The sequence below is a fragment of the Mastigoproctus giganteus genome, chromosome 9, assembly GCF_048544385.1.
Source record: "Mastigoproctus giganteus isolate SK-2022 chromosome 9, ASM4854438v1, whole genome shotgun sequence".
NCBI lineage: Eukaryota > Metazoa > Arthropoda > Arachnida > Uropygi > Thelyphonidae > Mastigoproctus > Mastigoproctus giganteus.
Genome location: NC_143583.1, coordinates 133,782,105 through 133,797,859, shown reverse-complemented (window position 1 = coordinate 133,797,859; position 15,755 = coordinate 133,782,105). Strand labels below are relative to the sequence as shown.

At 39.1% G+C, this 15,755-nt stretch overlaps 1 protein-coding gene across 1 annotated transcript in view; it reads left to right on the top strand.

The window, feature by feature from the left end:
• Positions 1-15,755, top strand: part of LOC150080750 (uncharacterized) — a 229,425-nt gene that overhangs the window by 202,294 nt on the left and 11,376 nt on the right. The window contains exon 5 of the mRNA XM_090381082.1: positions 3,372-3,441. Coding sequence (XP_090237208.1) covers positions 3,372-3,441 — 70 coding nt within the window. The remainder of the gene's footprint in view (positions 1-3,371; positions 3,442-15,755) is intronic.

The window sequence follows — 15,755 nt, the reverse complement described above, 5'->3', positions numbered from 1 at the left end:
CTTTGTGTAAAATTCTGATAAAGTGAGGGTTAGCGAATAATTCGGTCGAAAAGTTCCCTAACAGCAGAATTAGTTAGAGTCGAAACAAATCCAAGTGGTAAAGTTTAAATACACCCAAATGATAAAGTTCAAACAGACTCGAGTGTTAAAATTAAAACATATCAACCATAAGGTCCATCTTGAACATAATTTTCACACGTCCACTTAAAAATTAACTACTGGCATTCAATTCAAAGATGACGCAGAAGTTGAAAACACATTGCATAGTTTCCGGTTCTGTTTATCAAATACCCTGTTTTTATGGAATCAAAACTCTTTGCAGTGTCTGGAATAAATGCGTAGAGGTGATTACGTTGAAAAGTAGTGTATTCCCATAACTGTTTGGAAGGTATGCAGGAATTCATCTTTGTATTTTGCAAGAGAATGAAGCCTTGGTAACATCTATTTTGCCCTGACTGCCAGCCCTTCGGGGTTCTTAAATTCCCTCCGAATACAAACGGAACCTTATTTAAAGCTATTCCTTCAAACTTACAACCAGCTCGCCAAAGGTTACCCTCATGTGGGCGCCCATCTTACCGTTATTGAGAGGTGTTGCTCTGAATGAGTTTAAATTTTACACTCGGTGGAGCCCAGTTCCTTTGCGCGTGCAAACTGTAAAGCACTTTTTTTCCATTTAAATCCGATGTGTTGAAGCTCATTATTTTCGAAATATCTCAACGTGGGTAATGGATGGACAGATGAACTGCACTACGGAAAGGAATTACATTTAAGTCGGCGTATGTTTTGCAAGAGGAAAAATGAAATACGCCCATCCGCCTTAATTTCCGTACATTGCCACAACGGAGGCGTTCCAATAAACTTCTGTTTTACGACTCCCTACGGTGCTAATCGCAGAATTCCGGTATTCATAGTGAGCTAAATGCGATTACCAGTTCGAAAAGATAGAAAAAAAAAAAAAAACACACGTTGCTTCAGCGTTGGAATACTCGCTATGTTTTCGTTGGTTTCAAGAAGACGACCTTCCCTTGAGTGCAATGCAGCGCGTGCGCTACGTTCATTATCACGGACACAGGTGTGTAGAACGTATGCATATTTAAACAACGCTTAGAAATGGCAGTTCCTATTGTGGCCCATCTTTTCTCTTTTTTTTTTTTTTTTTTTTTTGGAGCACGCGGATTAGGCAGGATGGTGATAAAATATTTACACATCAGACGTCATACGAGTAGTCCGTCACGAATTAATTTAACACAAACTCTTCAGGTGCCACGAGTTCATGTTAAAAAGAAAAATAGAAGCGTGTTCCTTCCATTGGTTCCTCGTTGGGCTATAGTTCCTGGCCATCTACGGCGTGCATCTTAGATCACTCCCAAGACGGCCACATAAACTCTTGATACTGAAATCATTTTCAGACCAGAATTTCCTATGGCGTTTCCAGGCAAAGCCTTGATATTGGTGTATAACACTATGAAGGTTTAGCAATACTCTTGCATTGCTATACTGAGCAATCTCAATGTCACTAAATTATAATGCCAATCGTTGGCTACTCATCCTACCTCAGAAGGGAATTAACATAGAAAACACACGCACACATGGTTGTTCTCTCTCTCTCTCTCTCTCTCTCTCTCCCTTTTCTTCTAGAATTTTACTCCCTGGTATGATCTTTCTTTTACTTTGTCCTGTATTCCCCACCCCTTTAAATTGTGCTATTTCCTTCTCGGATTCAATATCTCAGTAAATATCTTTGCATCCAATTCTGATTTTCACACACACGATCATGATTTTCTACATTTCCTTTTTACACTACCCTCAGCCTTGTCTTAGCGCGACAGTAGCTCCTTCTGGTATCATTGATGATTCGTCTCTCTCTCTCTCTCTCTCTCTCTCACTCAAAAGCTCGGTTGACCTATCTTGTTTTAGATATGGATGTATTGTTTCTTAAGTACCTTGAATTTTTATACCTTATTTAAACAAGAAAAATAAGAAACGTATCGTGGAGCTGGGTCAGTGATTGAATAAAACCCGTTGTATCTCCACCTGGTGAAAGTTTTTATACCTATAAATTTCTCAACAGACAACTTAACTATATTCTATGGTCAGCCCATTGAATATAGTAAAGTCCGTCCATTGAGGAATAAAAATGTCAAGTTTCTTGGAAATGAAAACTGAAGGACACAGTTCTCATCAGAAACCGACTAACTCCACCACCTTGAGAGAAAAGTACATAAATGTTTGAGTGAAAAGCTTAACTGTCAGTTTACTGTTGTAAAAAAAAGACAGATTAAAATTAAATGTAATTTAATTAATGAATTCTAAATTAGGCTGCTCTAATACAATGTGCGAAAACTCAATCCTTTCCCAAACCCAAATACTTCGACCACGAATTCAAAAAATTAAAACATAAAAATCCCTGCCACTGAAAGGTTATTCGAAGCCACCCTTTTTCCACGCTGGATGGCAATTATAATTACCATATCAGCCGCGAGGACTATAATACAACTCTTCGTGTCACTGTATCCTCAAAGATCATTCACCTTGGCTTTATTGATTCAGCAATTTTGTTAATTACAAGCAAGCTACGAAAATTCAGTTTGTAGAATTATATTTCAACGTTATGTACAAAATATTCTACTTACTATAATACTAAACTCAGAATTTTTGAAATCAATGCAGGACATAAGCGCAAAAATTTTCTATTCAAAAATTCTTTCTTTACAGAATACAGATTTCCAGATCTTATCTTTAGTTTCAGACTTTAAGGTTTGCTTTGCAGAACGGTATGCATCCAAAATGCCAAAAGCTTTCTCAATCGCATTTTTTTTTCTCTCTCTTATTATTTTACTTTCTCCTGTAGACCCCGGTAAAAGGTGCCGGCAATCAATCATCCTTTTTGTCCAAATCGATCATATCGCATGACTCTCCTCTGCGTGTCCCACTATTAGGGACATAAAAATCAACATTTGTCACCTAGGAAAGCATCTAATGCATGGCAAAAATCCTTATATTTCCTCAGACGTGTCCTCATATCTCAAGAAACAGTGAGGCAAATACCAAGAAATGCCACAAAACAGACATCATCACTGCAGGACTGTTGAATTTCTTAGAGAGAGAGAGAGAGAGAGAGAGAGAGAGAGAGAGAGAGAGAGAGAGAGAGCGAGTGAGAGAGAGAATATTTTTTTTTTAAACCGGCAATATGCAATATAGTGCTGTCTATATATATGGAAATTTCTAGAATTATTTTATATACATACTAAACTTCGGCAATCATAGAGAGCTCTTTAAGTTTCCATTAATTCAAATGGAGTTTAATTTGATTGTATGCTGTGATGTCATCATCATGGTGTCTATTTCTTTTTCTTTCTTTATTTCTCTAGCTTCCCTGGGTTTTGTCGCCTTCGAATGCACAATAAAGGAGGAACTCCAGTAGCCTTTGTGGAGTATCAGGTGAGATTTTGAAGTATAACATTATGAAAAATTCATCAGAGTGCATTTCCCCTACTGCGAAAGGGTGGGGTGTAATCACACCATCAAAGAAGGCAGCCTTATCAATGATTCCACTTCATCCCCTATCTTTTTCAACAATCTTTCACAGTTCTTTCCTTATCATTCATGCCAACATTCAATGTTTATAACACCGCACAATACTTTTAAATCGATTTATCCATCGCTCATTTTTCCCTGGTCCGTTTTTCCCAACTGCCATCAATTATGGGCCTTCGATCATTGAGATACGCAAATAACCCAATCCACCTGGGAATAATCAACCAAATTCTATCTTCCTTGAATATTCTAACTTAGATTGTCTGACTTAAAGCCGCTGACTTTAATTAAAGCAATATTTCCCTTTTGTCTTCTTTTTCAATTCGCACCTGAGACAAAGCATTGCCTCATCTGATAAAAATCAGCGTGATGAAGGCTCAGAAATGTCCTATTTTCTTATTAAATCTCTCTCTCTCTCTCTCTCTCTCTCTCTCTCTGTCTCTCTCACACACACACACACAGACGCACACCTAAAAAGAAATATTAAGATCGCCTTCATTTTAAAACGTGATAATATAGTGGATACTGTTTACTTTAAGAAGTATTTTTTTCTGTATTCTAAATTTATTCGTAATATTGCTGCGTTATAATAGTTTAATAAATGGAAACTTTGTAAAGAATTAAGTGTATATACGCGATTGTGATATTCGACTTCTGTGTGGATATAAAAATAATATCTAAGCGTTCTGAGTGTTATCTTAGAAGTAAATGTACAAATATTTGTGATGCCCATTCTCAAATCTAATCCTCAAACAGCATCGGTACTATGGTAAGAAGCATCGATCCAATCTTTGATGAGTCTGCAATCTAATCTTCAGAAAGTTATGAAGTTTGAGAAGATGCTATTTATGTTGTCTGGTGTGCACCGCACTAGTTTAATTCATTCCGGTGTCGAAAGACATCTTTGTAGTAATTTTGCAACAACTTTGATGAGATGTTACCAAACTGATGTACACTATCCTCCAAAAGAATCCGGGCACACTTCTCTTCATAATACATTGGACCTTCCAGATAAACAACTGACTTATATGCTGTGCTGCCACTTTATTAGGTACACCTACCTAGTAGCGTGTTGAGGCTCCTTTAGCCTTCAAAAGAGCCTGAATTCATATAGGCATGGATTGAGCAAGATGCTGAAAACCTTGTGCAGGAATGGAGTACCAAGCAGATATGAGTGTGTCACGCAGTTCCTTGAGATTCGACGGAGGTGTAGGCCTGCAGTGAACAGCCCTTTTCCAGCTCATTCCAAAGATGTTCAATAGGATTGAGATCCAGGGATTGAGCGGCCCACTGCAGCAAAGAAAAGTCATTGTCATGTTCCTGGAACCATTCCATATTGATTTGGGCTTTGTGCACCGGCACATTATCCTGCTGGAAGTAACCATCTGATTGAGGATAAACTGTCAACATGAATAGACGCACTTGGTCAGCAACGATGTTGAGGTACGATGTGGCATTCAGACGTGAATCTATAGGTATCAATGGACCCAACATGTGCCAAGAAAACATTCCCCACACCATAACACTGCCCCCACCACCTTGCATAGTAGTTGTCAGACATGACGGGTCCATGGATTCATGTTCTTTTTGCCAAATTATGAGCCTTCCATCAACATGATGCACCAGGAACTTCGACTCGTCAGGCCAAGCAACTGTTTTCCAATCCTCGATAGTCCAGTGCTGGTGTTGCTGTGCCCACAGGAGGCGTGCTCTCTTGTTCTTCATTGATAACAAAGGTATGCGATGTGGCCGTCGGCTGTTGTAGCCCATTCGCGACAAAGTGCGACTAGTGGTCCGTTCGGATATTTTGTTCTGCGCACCAAGGTTATATTCTAACGTGATGTGCGACATTGTGGCCCGTCTGTTTGCTTGCACAATTTTAGCCATCCTCCTCTGACCTTTCTCATCAACAAGCGATTTTCTTCCACAGGAGTGCCGTTGAGAGGATGTTTTCTGTTCGTTGCATCATTCTCGATACACCCTTGAAACTGTGGTGCTTGAAAAGTTCAGGAGAACTGCCGTTTCAGAGATGCTTTGTCCAGCACGTCTTGCACCTACTACCATGCCACATTAGAAGTCCGTTCTTTAGATCAGTTCTTTAGATCAGTCCGTTCTTTAGATCAGAACACATTAGATCAGTCCGTTCTTTAGATCAGAACACATTAGATCAGTTCTTTTCCCAATTCTTGCTACGGTTTGTGCCAAGATACTAGATACTAGAAGTGTTGTTCTGCTGAATTTATATCCACAACTGTGGTCATGTGACTTGCAATGTTGTGGGACAAACCATTTGTATGCACATCAGGGGTGTACCTAATGAAGTGGCAGCACAGTGTATTTGTACATAAGAGAGGCTTATGAAGCAACACAAGGTAGTTGTTCGTGACAGAAAAAAGAAACCTATTAGGGTTGCCCGATATCAATCTCATTCATGCATATATAATAGGTCCATAAATTGCATCTGTTTTCTGGCAGGTTAACCTGTTTTCCTGGATGAAAAGCGCTGTTTAAGGGAGAAAAACACACAAGCAGAGGAAAAAGCCCATAAAAGTTCTTCGAGCCATTGACGGAATTCGAACCCGGGTCTTTTTCACCCGCTGTGTGGAGGACGGTGGTTATAACCACTGTACTACCGCAATGTCGTTACACGTAGAGTGGAGCTGACTGATTTCGAGAGAAGTGTTATGGTTGAGTCGCATACAACTGCAGACAGCCTGCGCTATCTTGATATTCTTGATAATGTCATGAAATCGAGGCGAAATGTTTCTATTACCGTCCGTAAATTATGTTGCGCCCTGATCTCTACACGTGACAAAAGGATCAGCACTGGTTGAGATCTGTATGAACTTCAATCACTGCTGACGTACGGAGCTCTATATAGCATCGGTTTTCATGGAAAAGCGATGGCGGACAGATAAATCAAACATCACCACCACAAGCAAAAGCAAATCAGCAGACATGGTGCAACAAACACGCAATTGGTCCAGAGATCATTGAAAAGCGGTTGTATGGAGCAGTGAATCTCTCTACACCGTATTCCCAGCAGGTGAGTTGGTGCGAGTGTGGAGTGAATGTCTGCTGACGGAGTGAATTGCGCTAACTGTGGAGTTCGAAGGCAGCGAAATTGCTGTGTGAAGCTATTTCTCATGGACCTTTAGTGAGTGTTCAGAGAACAATGAATGGCGACGCCTGCTTTAACATTTTGGACAATTCCATGCGATGCGACGGTGCTTTGTTACAGATCCATGTTTATTTTATTTATTTTTTTTTTCAAAAGGATAATGCTCCATGCTATACCACCGATGCTGTTCAAGAATTGTTCAAGACATGACTATACAAAAGTTGGAATGATCGGCGCAGAGTCCCTACTTAAACCCTTTAGAACACCTCTGGGATGAACTGAATGTCGGTGAGGGCCAGACGACCGCGTCTTACATCAGTAGTTCAACTGGTAATTTTCCTATAAGAACGATAAAGAACTATGCCGCCGAAGTCGATCGTTCGTTAGTGGAAATTCTACCCAGGTGGGTCGCAACTAACAGTGGAGGAACAATACACGTGCGAGTGGCGATGGTATCACTGTGAAACCGGCGTGTGTCCGGATACTTTTCGGAGGGTATGTGGGTATGTACATGTCTAATGTAGGGCGGCTCCTGAACGCTAGTTCCACTCCGCCACTTTTCGGAGAGTCCCTTTTTTTGTGTCCTTTGCCCCCTTTGTCTAGGCGGATCCCGAGGTTTCCTTCATTTCCTATAATTGTTGTGGAAAAGCAATGCTCTGCTTAGCCAGTCATGTGTTATGTAATATGCTTACGTGCAATGTGCTTACGTGCATGACCGACCTTTTATCACCCTGGAAGCCACGATCAGTTGGAAGATCTCTCAGTTGGAAGAGGCGGGCCACTCCAGTACTCCATTCCTACCTAATTGTGAAATGGAGGGTATCCCAGAAAAAAAAACGAAGTTGGGTAACAGGGGAAAAAAGAACACACGTAAATGATAGGGAAGATAACAAAAAACATACTCGTATTTCTGAGAAAATAACAGGACATACTAGGAGAAAGAAAGGGAAACAAAGCAGAATTCGAGAGAGAGAGAGAGAGAGAGAGAAAACTGGAGATTGAAGGAGGCATCTTCAGGTCCTACACTAGGCAAGGTATAGCCATCTTTGTTGCCGTATACTAGATCATGGACAATACAGAACACCACAAGATTCTACCCTCCAGATTGAAGGTGGATCTCGTACAGCGTTTTTTGCTCCTGTAAATCCCACAAGGGAGAGTACGTCTTCAAGATCCCATCATCAGTTTGTTTGTCAGGAAACCAGCATCAGCTGAAGATGATAATGACAGGGAGATATCTGAATGCAGAACGATGCTCTTCGTGGACTAATGCCATTAGTGGAGCTCTGAAGCTCAGTTTCCTGATGGTCATGATTACGAATTCTTATAATCTATTTAAACAAATCCAGTGATCTATTATTACGTAAAGCTATTTTAATTAGCTTTAACTTTTTTAACACAGTGCAAGCAAGCATATAAAGTATATATTTTATATTCTACTGTCTCTGTGACAGCACAATTTGCCAGCTGTTTGAAAAAAATCTGAAGTTTGATTACACTCACAGATCAATATTGATTGTTTAGGATCCCTTGGAGCATTGCCGGTTCATTAGTACTTATGAGATCTTTCCACCATGTATTATGTCTGAAGTTTATATCCACAGGGCGATTTGAATATTGTGCGGCCTAAAACAGATAATAGCACGTGTGGGGAGGACCCCTACCCCTTTTTCTCACCTCTGTGATCGACTAACTAGAGTTCCGCTTGAACAAGCCTTTAAGAGTTCCTCCACTTTTGAAATAATTTCAATTCACATTTCTCTAAATGAGTGACAAGTGACCAACTAGTTACGAGTGTTGTACTATCATAGAAGACGGTTTTTATCTCGCTGGCAGCAGACCCGCCCTGAAACACTAATCCTAAACAAATGCGACTTTTAAAATGATCCATTATTGGTTAATTATATGCTAATATTTGATTGATAAACGCACCTTCTCTTCTTAAGATTAACATCATTCAGGCCTGAATTGTGACTAGGGTGCATGCCCAGCACTCAGTTCGTGTAAATTAGAACAATGAGCATACATCAATGGACTTCCTCTTTGCTCAAATGTACCTAGCTATATCTGTGGGTCTAGATATACTGATCATATACTTAGATTTCTGGAAAGCTTTTGATACTGTTGCACATGGAATACTACTGTACGAATTGGAGCAGTATGGCGTTAAAGGCAAGTTGCTACAATGGATAAAAGGGTGGTTGAGTGGGAGAAAACAGAGAGTGGTAATCAACGGACGCTGCTCTTCGTGGACTAATGTCATTAGTGGAGTCCCCCATGATTCGGTGTTGGGCCCAGTGTTGTTTTGTATATTTATCAATGATACTGATGAAGGTATGTCAGGCTAATGTCCAAGTATGCAGATGATACAAAGTTTGGCAGGGTTGTTAATGACAGTAACGGCAGTGTGCTACTGCAACAGGATCTAGAAAATTTGGGCAGATGGGCTGAGAAGTGGCAAATGAAGTTTAACATTGACAAATGTAAAGTACTACTTATGGGTAGCAGTAACCCCAGATAATGTATCCATTGTGTGGTACTACACTGAGGGTAGTAGAGAATGAAAAGGACCTGGGGTACTTGTGCAGTCAGATGTGAAGTTTTCTGAGCAATGCAGACAGGCTGCAAGAGTATCTTATGGTCTCTTGTCAATGATATACAGAATTCTTTTTTATCAAGGAAAAGGAGGTGATTATCCCCTTGTATAAGGCAATGGTCAGGCCACACCTTGGGTACTGCGTACAGCTCTGGAGACCTCATTTTAGGAAGGAGGTAGAGTTGCTATAACGAGTACAGAGAAGGGCAACAAGATTGGTGAAGGGAACGAAGGGTCCTCTTACCAAAAAAGGCTTAAGTTCTGCAAATTGCATCATTTGGAGACTAGGCACCCACGAGGTGATCTGATTGAGGTGCATAAGGCCTTGAATGGGTTGAGCAGGCTTAATGCGGGTGGGATTTTTCCTCTTGCTCTGACTAAGAACCTGACGGGACACAGTTTGAAATTGAGGAAAGACAGATGTAGGATAGATGTTCGGAAATTTGCCATTAGCCAGAGGGTGGTTGATAGCTGGAAAAAACTTCCATCTGTCGTTGTGGAAGTTGATAGCTTAAATAAATTCAAGGAGTAACTGGATAAACGCTTAGAGCGATTTGTTTTTGGCTGATGCCGTATAGGCTTGCTTTCCTGCATCATAATGCAATTTCTTAAGAAAAAAAAAAATAAAGGAAAGCTAAAAAGGAAGAAAGACTAAATCTCTTTAGTACGTTTCTGGTAACCATCTGTTCAGAATAAAATCTTACCTTTTAATAGGAAACTGAAACTCCATTACTATACTTTAGTAACCGAAACATCCGAAGTTTTCGACGTTGCTATTTTTCCTCAAATATTAAAGAATTTCCAGCAATCTCATTCAGAGCTAGCAGGCACAGCCAGCAATATAATTACAATGATCGCAGTGCACCGAACCTATAACAGTTGGATTACCGAACGCGATCAGAATTTTTGTTTAAACTAAACCGTATTTTTTTTGTTATTTTAAGTTAATTTAGTTATTATGATTAATGATGGATTTTTTCTCTCCTCCACCTAATTATTCCACATTTAATCTAGTGGTATTCTGTCTTCAATTAGTTTCCGTCGATTTCTTTACATTTTTGTCTGGTTCACCATTATCCGGAGAAGAAAGCTTTACATCACAAATTTCACTAATGAGTACAAGCGTGAAAAACCAGTACTTAGATTGTTACTTGTCTTAACGTTCAGTTAAATTAACTGGTACTTAGGGAGATTAAAACCCTGTAGCCAGTATATTACTTCTCTTCCTTTAATATTTTAGTTCAGTAATACGAGTTAAGTGTTCTCCTAGTTATGTTATGAACAAAGATTGTTTTAAATAGGAGTTAACGCGATACACATCGCTATTAACAGTTCATTAAAACATCTTCGGTGCAATATTTTGTGTTTAAAATACTTTCGTCCATTTACTCTCTGTTATTCCAAGTATAAAAGCGCTCTAAATAATTTATAGCAGTTATGAATTCTTTGGCATAAAGCTACTTTGAATCTTGGAGAATAACTTGGAAAATTTTGGATAATGTTTCAACTACATGTTACAAGATGTATGCTGCAGAATCTTAAGGACACTGGAGATCCTTATAAAGCTTTTGATATACAGTAGTTTATTTTATGAGCAGTTTCCTTTTGTTTTTTGTATTCCGAATCTTTATTTAATTCCTAGCTACTGGCTTCGCTTTCGTTTATCAATGTAACCAAATAGATCACCAGATAATTATCAGATATTAAGAGAGAAAAACCGAAACAATGTACACCATTTTTGTTTTCTTTTATGATGATTAAAATAACTTGTTGAAATGCTGTATTGCAGTCGCGTTCACAGTTCCTGCTGTTATGAAGAAACTTTAAAACTAAACCAAATTCACGTGTCCTATGTCTTTCACAAGAAAAATGTCATAGAGAGTGCAAGGACGCCAGAATTTTCTTGATCACCTTTCATCGGCCTACCAAGCGTGTCAGACATCAGTACCCATCGTGTGAACTCCCAGCAAAGGTATTTCAGAGTTCTTTAGACTCTGAATAAGTTTAACTCAAAATTTTCCCTGCCATTAGAGGACACGGCAAAATTTCAAGCTCTTTATTCCTCACACAATTGGCAACTGCGGTTAAAAAAAAAAAGTGCAATGTTACAGCAATTCATGCTTTTCATTTCATAGTACAGCACTTTTTCATAACATTCTATCGAATATTTGTATTTTTTTTCCAGTTTAAAACAATCGGCCTTTCTCCCTATGCAGTCCGCAAATGGAAGTTTTATTGTATTGCGCTTTTGTAACCTGTAGTTTAACTTTTGGACACCGACGTACACGCATTAGCCAGTGCATTATGACCACCTACCTAATAGCTTTTTGGGGCCCCTTTCGCTATTATAATTGCTTGCACCCGGTGTGGCATCGAATTCACGAGACAGCAAAAGGTGTCCTTGGGTATCTTGGATCAGCTGAACAGAAGGATGCCCCGAAGTTCGGCACTGTACTGGCCTGGACTGGCAAATGTTGCGTTCCACTGCATTCCACAAATGTTCAACGGGTTTGATGCTAGGGAATACACTAAATGTTTGGATGTACCATTCTTGCACAATTCTTGCAAGCCTTGTGGCACGGGACATTGTCTTGTTGAAAGAGTTCAGTGCTATCTGGATACACGGTCATCATGTAGAGCAGTACTTGGTCCAAAATAATATGATTGGCGGTGAGGATATGTTCAGCGGGGATGAGGGGATCATTGATGTCCATGAAAACAACCCCCAAACTAAGATATAACCGGCGCAGGCCTGTTTTCGTCAAACTATGCAGCCTGGTTGCAACTGCTCGCCTCGAATACGCTCCAGTCCATCGGCATAATTGAGCAGGAACCTTGATTCATCAGACGAGGTGGCTCTTTTCTAGTAGTCAAATGTCCAGGAGCAGTACTTCAGTGTCCATTGCAAGCGGAAGTGTCCATAACAGTCGGTCAACGTGGGCACATGAACAGATCGCCTACTCCCTAGGCCTATCCGCAAGAGCGTCCGCTATGTGGTGTGCTCGGAAAAGTTTCTCTATGCGCCTTGGTTGTAGTTTGGCTTTAATTGAGAGATCGTGAGCCTTCTGTTGTCTCAGACAGCACGTACCAACAGCCGTTCACCTCACAACCACTAATCGTTTCCCAGTCCCAGTACGGTGGGTGGTTGCGCGTCCCTCTTCTGCCCATTCCCGTTACACCTGCGCTACAGCGTCTCTGAAACAGCCGACAATTCCTGCGGTTGCTGATATGCTGACCCCGCCTTCCTAGCGCTGCAACTCATTCCACGTTCAAATTCCGCCAGGTCCTTCCCTATGCCCATTGCACGGGCTTCTTATGGACGAACTGACAGACAATACCAAGCCATCACTATATATGCTGCGACGGTATGTGATGCCACTTCTAGGTGCTGCGGGATGCGTCCACTCCTGGACACAGGGATGGTCATAATGTTTTGGTTCATGAATGTACATATATTAAAGTAACTCAAGTTATTATTAATTTCACTCAAGTAAGATAATTAAACTATTCAACTAACATCTAATTTAGCAATTCACTTACAAGCTCATTTTCTGTTACCATCTAAAGTATCAGGTCTCGGATTTTGCCATTCAATCATGACTTGATGATCTGCTGGCTAAACAGATCACAATGCTTGAGAAATTGTTCCTGGAGTAGAGTTTCTCCTCGTGAATTAATCTGGATTTTTAAGCGAGTACAACATACAAATAGTTGTTTACCATAATACATAGTAAACAACTATGCTTACTATGTATTATGTAAACGAAATAAACTATATTACTAGTTGAAAAAAATGCGACATCTGTCGGAACCAAGATTCTATTTCGAAAACTGTTTAGGAGGTCTTAATGTCATGAACGGTAACAGAGAATCGAACCAAGAATTTGCCCGACTAGTGGATAAGCTATTATACCGTCTCATAATCCTACTTTTTCATTTTACGTTTATATAAAAAATCCCCGCTGCGTCCATCCAGATATATTTAAAATCAAAAAAGATCCATGTGATATAAAATGACAAAGTCCCGATATCAGGTTTTGCATATTGTGAATGTGCCTTCCTCTATTAATAAATGTAATAGTTTTGTAGGTGGTGGGAGACGAGCATTTAAGATGACAAAGAGAGAAAGAAAGAAAGAAAGAAAGAGAGGGGATATGCTAGTAATTTTTGGTTGTATTGTATAAAGCCTTTCTCAATCCCAATGTAATTTATCGTAAAATAACATCACACCTACCAATTTCAAAGCTTTCAAGAGGATTTATATCACTTTAAACGCAGTGCAGATAAGTAATGGATGAAAAATAAGATAGACTGATCGAATCAGGAGATCATTAGAGATAAAAGGCCTGAGTAGTCTATCAAAACTTTTAGTCAAATAATGGTGCCAAAAGTAGCGGATGGGAGGTATCAATTCTTCGCTGTTACTATCAGCTCCAAATGACTTCCATAATTCAAAGATGAAAATATTTCCGAATTTATAAACAAGACATAACAAAAAGGCAGATAGAAACGACTGAAGGCGAAATTTTGTCTCAGTTCTTCAGCTAACTGATCGAGTGCACAGCCTAGTCTACCAATGTAGAAAATGCATAAATAATAAGTCACAGCTGCGACTGACTCTCCTAATACAATAAACACATACAATTCCCTTTCTTCCTCCGCAAAATAAAGTAATCCAATAAAAATTCAACCTGTTTGTAAAGTAAAATGATATAAAACATCTTTCAAAACTGCAGACTACAAAATAAAAACAAGTACTTTGTTATCCCCATGTATATCTATGGAGCCATTCGAAGAAATCGGTGGGAGCCTGCATGGCTGAGGATTTAACTCTTCATTCTGTCATCATCAAAGGAAAATAAGTAAATAGAAGTCATCGAGACCACTCGGGGGTAAATACTATCAATTGAAGGGATACCGCAGTGATACAAATAGCTCGGGACCAACACCCATTCGTTTTTGAAATAATGACTGAATTTCCCATGGACGAACGCATCGAGTCTGAGGGTGTTTTCCACGCCTCATCTCCGCTCAATAAAGCCATCTTCAGAGAATCTTGTTTCATGTCGTTTCTTAATATCGAAAAACAGAAATGATAGATGGAAACCAATAATTTCCTTTCCCTCTTTTTCTTTCTCTTCTCTCGGTACTGTAACAGAGGTTTTAGGACCATTTCCCTCTAATCCACAAACAGTTAGCGTAGAAATAATCGGAAGTGGCAACCCGGACGAAAGAAATGGCCAAGAACTGAGAGATTCTGCAAAGAGTAAAAGCGTCTTAGTTTTTATATAAAAGGAAAAGTGGTTAAATTCTAGTTTTCCATTTTCTTTAACTTATAGATTCTTCTAAGAACTGCTTCAGGTATTACATTTATCGTAATTCGTTTTTTTCCTGCCTATATATATATATATATAATCAAATTATATATCATTATAGAGATCACTATATACGTTTAATTATGTATATAATATTAATTGAATAAGAATATGATAATAATCCCTGGTATCCCTGAAATTTCCAACAAAAACACAACTCACAGAACATTGTTTCATAGTCATCTTAAAGGAAGACAAAACAGTCCATAATGCGAGGTCACTTTTTTTCTCCACGTCTCAGATGGAGAAAAGTTCGAAGGCACATCCTAAAAAAGCAGGTAGCACATTTCGAATTCTTCATAATCGATAAACACAGTTTAGTATTGCTAAGAAGAGATCCGGCTATAATTCTCCAGTAAATGAATTTCCACGGATTTTTCTTATGGTTCCATCTTCACTAGAAAATAAGTTCAGGATAATGGAGACGACTAAATTCCCACAAGGATTTAATTTCAGGAAGATCCAGATTCTTCAGCATAACTGTCCTAGATTAGACCATCATAAAATCCAATGGTCGAGACTCACAATGGCTTTAAGATTCGAATAAGCCAGTGATGACAATGCTATGCTGATGACCAGACCATGGATGACCATGCCAGGACTGTATCATCTGTATAGATTAGAATATTTGAATTCATTCTTAAAAAAGGAAATAATGTTGCAGAAAATAACAAAATAGATAGAATACTTCCTTTGGGGAATCACTGTCGAAATTAGACATGGATCTCTGTCTGGATCATTACTGTAAATCAAGTAGAGATCCGATATTAAACTTTTGACCAAGTAAAAGAAAGTTCCGGGAATCCCTGAACACCTTTGGAGAAAAGGTCAAGGACCATTTCTCTCTAATCCAGGAACAGTTGAAGATATTTCATCTATTTAATGTCTTTTCAACCATGGGGATATTGAACAATGCTTATATGGCAGACATCTTCTAAACATTCAAAATACTTTTCTTATATTTTTTTATCCGCGCTTTAATCAACACGACCTAATGAAATGAAAAATTATTGCATTATTGATAATAAAATTGTGGTTTCTTTAAATTGATTTTCACCACAAATAGACGATAATCAATTAGGATATTTGATCGTACCTTCATTATTTTACAAAAACATTTTTCCGT